The 6,866-nt window shown below is 42.9% G+C and overlaps 1 protein-coding gene across 1 annotated transcript in view; it reads left to right on the forward strand.

The window, feature by feature from the left end:
- kirrel1a (kirre like nephrin family adhesion molecule 1a) overlaps window positions 1-6,866 on the forward strand; it is a 77,160-nt gene that overhangs the window by 60,884 nt on the left and 9,410 nt on the right. The window contains exons 10-11 of the mRNA XM_037675086.1: window positions 644-744; window positions 5,050-5,266. Of these exons, the coding sequence (XP_037531014.1) occupies window positions 644-744; window positions 5,050-5,266 (318 nt within the window). The remainder of the gene's footprint in view (window positions 1-643; window positions 745-5,049; window positions 5,267-6,866) is intronic.

A 6,866-nucleotide genomic window follows, 5' to 3' on the forward strand; every position in this document is an offset into this window, starting at 1 on the left:
ATTGGAATAGAACAAAAACTGCAGAACTAGTTAGTTACATGTTGAAACATGTCTGTAAGAAAATTGAATGTTTTATAAACGTTCAATAGTTAGCTCAAAGCTAAATCTGCTGCAGGATGTTTATGTTATAATCAAACACAGTCCTGATTAAATAATGTGAAGCTGAAACACAGACACTGAACCACTGGATGAATTGACTGAAAACTTTCAGGAAGTAATTGTTGCATGTCCCTCTACAACTATTTAACTTTTGATGTCAATCCAATTCAAGATGGCCGCCACAGCTTATCAACATTATCCAACACATAAACTCAGTAAACTCAAACTATAACTCAGTCTGATTTACAGATATGGAGCTAAAATGTGATGCCGTAGTAGCCGAGTCATTCCCATCATACTCAGTGTGAGATCTCACAGTAACGCATGACACACAGAGCATGTTTTTTGTTTTTATTTTTTTAGGTTTGACCAGAATGGCTCTAACTTGGTAGAAGATTCCAGTCTGTACTGATCTGAACGGCACCGGGCCATGTGCATTCCTTTACAGAATACTTGACCATTGACATTAAACAGGACAAGTGTTTTTAATGGAAGAAACTTCCTAGCTTCATCGCTAACTTTTGATCTGGTTTGTGCCTCGTAGGTCCGCCCATCATTTCCAGTGATCCCGTCCAGTACGCTGTGAGGGGGGAGAGGGGGGAGGTCAAGTGCTACATAGCCAGCACACCTCCTCCAGATAAGATCGTAAGTGCACAGAAGATGTGAAAGTGTACCGGTAGCTTCAGCAAATCTCCAAATGATAGCAACGCCTGAATAATTCAGACGGAATAATTCAGGACAAGGAAAAGCTTTGGCCACAAAGAGCTCCTGCTTGTAGCTTTTAGGCTAACAGCGCTTTGTTTTCTGCTCCTCCTGTCCCTGTAAATGGCTCCACTCCTGCATGCCGTCCTCCTTTCCCGTTTGAGTCACCTCGAACCTCTCTCCGAGCCTCCCTCCGTCTCGTCGCATGAAGAAAACCAGCGCCAGCCCCTGATGCGTCTGGATTTTAGCTCTGCGTCAGTGCGCAGCCAGGACAGAGCGCGGCGGTGGCACCACCTCTGTGAACTGATCCGTCCTGACTCGCAGCTTCCTTAATGCGAGAGGCGGGGGCTGGAACAGGAGATTTATAAAATATAAAGGGCCGGAGAGAGGAGCCGTTGTTCCAGTAAACGCCACGGCCAGGAGAATGTGCCTCTCTCCAATAAGTGGGCCGATTATAGGAACATGTGGCCTGATGCATATTTAACTCAGCAGAGTACTCCAGCTCTGAATAATACAGCTGCTGTTAGTGGCTCCAAAAGGTGGAGGATGAGCAATGTTCTCGCCAGCTCAGTCACCCACCGTGCTGCTGCTCCTCAGTCTGCACTAACGTGTTGATGCTGTCAGGAGCTCGTGCTGCATGTTTGTTCACGTTGAGTTAGACGGATATTTATAGGCTGCTCTGAATTTAACCAAAACATGCTCAAATATGCTGCAACATATTCAATATATCACCATGAAAGGTGGGCAGTCTCCTAGACTCGCAGGGGTTCCCAAACTTTTCCATGCCATGGCCACTAATCATCATTAGCTTCTGGCCGAGGCCCCTCTCGCAAACCCACAAACAATGCTACAAAATATGTAAAAAAACATCAACTGTTAGAATGTTTTAACTTTTATTCACTAGGCCTGTCGCGATAAACAAGAAATCACTTAATTACATGATAAATGAAAATCATCTACCTCGTTTTCTTTTATCGGCTTTATCGTTTCTTCTCTTTTTTTCTTCTCTCTTCACTAAAAGCAGCTAAGCTACAAGCTAAGCCAACGGGTCGACCTCAGGAAAAAACCTCCGTCTTGTCAAAGCTCCAAAATTCACGTTTGAAACCCGTGCCTTTGTCTAAAAAGTTGTTTTTCTCTGCAAAAAGAAGCTGAGAACTTGTTTACTGATTTTTATTAAAAGCTTTGTGTGAAAAATGCTATGCTAAAGAGCTCAAACCACACCGAGCGGCCACCATTTTAAGAACCGAAAACAAGGAAGGAAAGATAGCCCATGTCACGTCAAGGGGTCTCCCTCCCATTTTTCTCAAAGAAACATGCTGCTCACTCCCTCACTATCCATTCTTCGGTTCAAACAGTCTTATACTTTCATCCGGTGGTCAAAAAAGGTACTACACACAAAATAAATTAACCAACATTTCTTCATAAATTTTACAATAATTATTAATTATTGTCAAATTTCAAACAATATTATCGTTTATCACGGTAATTTCTGAGACAATTAATCGCCCAGCTAAATTTGTTATCGTGACAGGCCCATTATTCAATATATTCAATTATTACAGTTGCTGAGCATAAAAATGTTATTAACACGGTTTCATATTCCTACTGAAAAAACAACTTTTCTACAAACTGTTGACCAAAAGAACAAAACAATAGAAATCTACAAGAGTGTGCATCTGGAAAGACAGATTGCCCTAATGGGCAATTTTTATTATTATTACTTTTTTTTATTTTTGCTTTTTTAATCTTATTCTCTCCAGCCCTCTGGTGCCCCCCTGGCAGCCCCCCAGGGGGCCATGGCCCCCACTTTGAAAAACGCTGCCCTAGAGGTCTTTTAACTTTATGACAGTCATTAGTGTTCCTCTGGGAAAGAAACAACCGTCTTATGTAACTGTTTAAAACCTTTTTTTTTTAATATTCTTTTCCACAATAAACTACCGGGGTAGTCATTCTTTTAGAGCTATCTCACCTTAAATTAAAATGTCAAATATAAATGGTTTTTATTTTAATTATTTAAGGATGTTTTGTTTAAAAAAAACAACTCCACATTTGATTTATTTTTTAAATTTACTAAATGTTTGTATTATGGCAATTAAAATTAAAAAGGCATTTCCCACTAGTACGCCTTAAACTATCCATCCATTATGTTTACCCGCTTCTTCAATTTTGGGGTCACGGGGGTCACCTGTGCCCATGCCCATTTTCATTTAGCCTTTATTTATCCAGGTAGTCTCATTGAGCCACAAGAACTCATTTTCAAGAGAGACCCGTTTAGGGAGCAGATGGTGGGGGTTAAGAGTCTTGCTCAGGGGCCCAGAGTGGGGCGAGTGAGGGTGGAGGGAGGTGTGGGTGTTTCACCTTTTCCACCCACATTTTGATGTTGACGGTACCGGGAGTTGAACCTATGACTTTCTGATCACAGGCCCATCTTCTAACCTTTGCCCCACCACTCCCCATGTATGCACAAAACATGCATGTTTTTGGTCTGTGGGAGGAAACCGGAGTACCCGGAGAAAACCCACGCATGCACGGAGAGAACATGCAAACTCCACCCAGAAAGGCCGCCAGCTGGGATTAATTCCAGCGACCTTCTCGTTGAGGCAGCAGCTCTACCAACTGCACCACCATGTTCGGGTTTTGGATTCAGAATAAGCCAGACACAGGAGTGCAAAAACAAGAACAGTTTTTTATTAATGAGTCTGCTGGCAGCTGGAGTCAGGGTCCAAGTCAGGAGTCCAATCTTAATAGACAGAGAGAGAAAGTGGGGCAATGCAGGGTCGTGGTCCAAAGGGGTCAAACACGGAGTCAGAGGTCCAAGAATTAATCCAAAAAGGGTGATCCGAGAATCGTGGTCATACAGGCAGAGGTCATTACAGTGATCAGAAGGACAGAGCAGAATCAGACGAGGAGCAGGCAAAAGGGTAAATCCACAAGACAAGGCGTGAGGTCGAAAATCCAAATACAGGGCATGAACATCAAACATGAACAAGAACAAGATGGCTGGATATCAGGGACCATGGAAGGTATAATAATTCGGCACCGGTGGAGAGTGAGAATGGAACTTATAAAGGGTGCAGAGCAGGTGAACTAGATGAGCTGAACAGGTGCGTGGAATCAGGGCTGATTGCTGTGAGAAAAGGGAGGCGTGGTATGGAGTGCAGGCTTGAACTGGAGGATGGGTGATAGGCAAAACACATCAGGGAAAAACAAACAATGTCATGAGGGGCACAAACTATGGCAGGTGACATGGACAGGAGAACAAAGAGCATGAAGGCAGGTTTATGGCAGGAAGGGCAGAAACATGGCAAGAGGAGCAGTGACGTGAGTAGATGAGGGGTCAGCAGGGGGCTGCTGACCATTACAATACTTCCTGTCCAAAGGTTTGTGAAGACTCTCCAGCCCATCAGACCCTACAGATTCAAATTCACTCTTGCCTCTTTGTGGTCAGATATGGAGGATTTTTAATATATTTTTAATCTAAAACACTATCCATGTGCAATGCCAGTTTTTTTTCTTTTATTTTGTTGCTTATACTGACCTGGATATACTCCTAGCTGCAACAGCCCGGTGCGTCCACTCTTTACGTCCTGATAAACCAGCAGGAATCAGCTGGTCTGAGCAGTGGAGACTCCGATGCTGCAGCCTGCATGCATGTGGAGCAGATTTTTTTTTTTTTTTAAACCAAACGTTGACGTACAAAATGCAAGTTTGCCGTTTGCTCTTTACATCCAAACTACAACAGCTTAGTCAGACGAGACAACAGGCGGAACTCTTCAGTAAGTTCAGCCGCGAATAAAGCGTCTTCTCCGGAGTGAAGTATTCTAACTTTTTAACTTTTTACTGCGTCTCTCAAATATAAAAGTCGTTACCTACTAATGATTCAACATAAACATCAAAGTATGGGGATAGAGGTAATAAGAAAAACTATTAGTGAGACGAATGCTTTATTTTATGATATGATAAGTATGGGAAACAAACATTTATTTACAAATGATTTTCCATATGGCTGATTTTTTTTCTCCAGCAGAACTTGGCGTGTAGTAAAGTTACTGTGAGGTTACAGGAGCATCTGAAAAAAATTCTGACAAAATAAAGGATTTTTAGTCTTTGTCAGAAAAAAAGTTGTGTTAATTGACCGCACCAAAATGACTGATTAAATAAAACCACGGACAAGGATAAACGTGTGGCTGATTTTTCGAACTCACCACCTCGACTCGGTTTGATGTGCTCGTCCTGTCCTTGCTGCAGGTGTGGGCGTGGAAGGAGAACGTGTGGGAGAAAGAGAAGGGGACACTTCTGGAGAGGTACACCGTAGAGCAGAGCAAACCGTCAGCCGAGGGCGGCGGCGTCCTCTCCACACTCACCATCAACAACGTCATGGAGTCCGACTTCCTGTCCACCTACAACTGCACGGCCTGGAACTTGTTCGGCCCGGGAACCATGATCATCTCTCTGGAGGAGACTGGTAGGTTCACATCTACAAGTTTGGAGGAAACATGCTGATAGGGAATAGGCTGTCAAGACCCAACTGCAATCTCTAAAATACAAAAGTCCCTTCTTTATTGTGGGGGTTATGTTCCAGACAGCCCCCCCCCCCCCCCCCCCGGCCGCCCGCAATAAGTGAAAATCCACTAAGTAGCGACGTTATATTTATTTTAGTATTTATATATTTTAAGGTTTTATAAGCCCTTCCCACACTTTTGCAATGTTCTAAACTCTTAATCCTACGTCATTTTAACAACATACGTACAGTACTGTACATGTAGCTACTAAATTTTATTTGCCAGCTCTGCAGAACAAGAGCGGCTCTCGTTCTGGTCCAACTCTGTTCTGGTCCGACTCAGTTCATTTCTGCCGACGTAACCTGCAGCAACAAAGCCCAAAATCAATGTTCTATACCAGGGGTCTGCAACTGCGGCTCTGGAGCCACATGTGGCTCTTTGGTCCCTCTGCAGCGGCTCTTTCAAGCTTTGACCAAAACTGAAATAAAACTGAATTTTATTGGTTGTTATAACAACAACTAAAAGGGCTATTAGCAATTTTCCTGTCATTTATTTTGCAAAATTTTGAATACTAGAAACACTACAAGGAGTAAAACATACTTTCACTTTATCCTGATGCATGCTCGATAATCCAGGTAGAAAAATCCAAAAAAGTTCAATCTGGTCCTCTGGACATTCAAAAACAACAAAAAACCAAACAAAGCAAAAAAATGTAGAAACGTTTCGTCTTTCATCCAAAAGACTTCCTCAGTCTGAGGAGCTGTATTCAGCTCAGTCTCTTAAGTAGCACCTTCTCAGAGTGGATCAACCAGTTTTGCTGCTGACAACCAAAACCAACTATTGACCGTATTTTGTACCACAGACTGTACCCAGGGGAGGCCACACCTAGTCTGTATGATTTACCTAAAATCCACAAACAAGGTGTACCTTTAAGACCAATTGTTAGCATGATTAACTCTGTCACCTACAATGTTTCCAAATATCTGGCGTCTGTACTCATCCCTTTAGTTGGCAGCTCAGAACACCATGGACTTTGTGGATAAGGTGAGGGATGTCATCATGGAGACTGATGAAACAATGGTCTCTTTTGATGTCACGTCACTCTTTACCTGCATTCCTGTTGATGATGCAGTAGAGGTGGTCAGTTTAAGATTAAAATCAGACACCACTCTGAGCAGCAGGACCACACTTTCCACAGAACAACTGTGTCAACTCTTGAAACTGTGCCTGCAGTCAACCTACTTCACATATGGGGAGCAATATTATAGGCAGAAACATGGGTGTGCTATGGGGTCTCCAGTTTCTCCTATTGTTGCCAACCTGTACATGGAGGAGGTAGAAAAGAGAGCCTTGACGTCCTTTTCAGGGACACCACCAAGTCATTGGTTCAGGTATGTTGACGACACCTGGGTTAAAATCAAATCTCAGGAAGTCCAACATTTTACTGACCACATCAACTCTGTGGATAAATACATCAAGTTCACACGAGAAGATGTAAAAAATGGCAGGTTGGCTTTCTTGGACTGTGAGGTCTCAGTCTCTGATAGAGGACATTTGCAAACT

Source organism: Nematolebias whitei, chromosome 1 (assembly GCF_014905685.2).
Source record: "Nematolebias whitei isolate Nwh7 chromosome 1, NemWhi1, whole genome shotgun sequence".
NCBI lineage: Eukaryota > Metazoa > Chordata > Actinopteri > Cyprinodontiformes > Rivulidae > Nematolebias > Nematolebias whitei.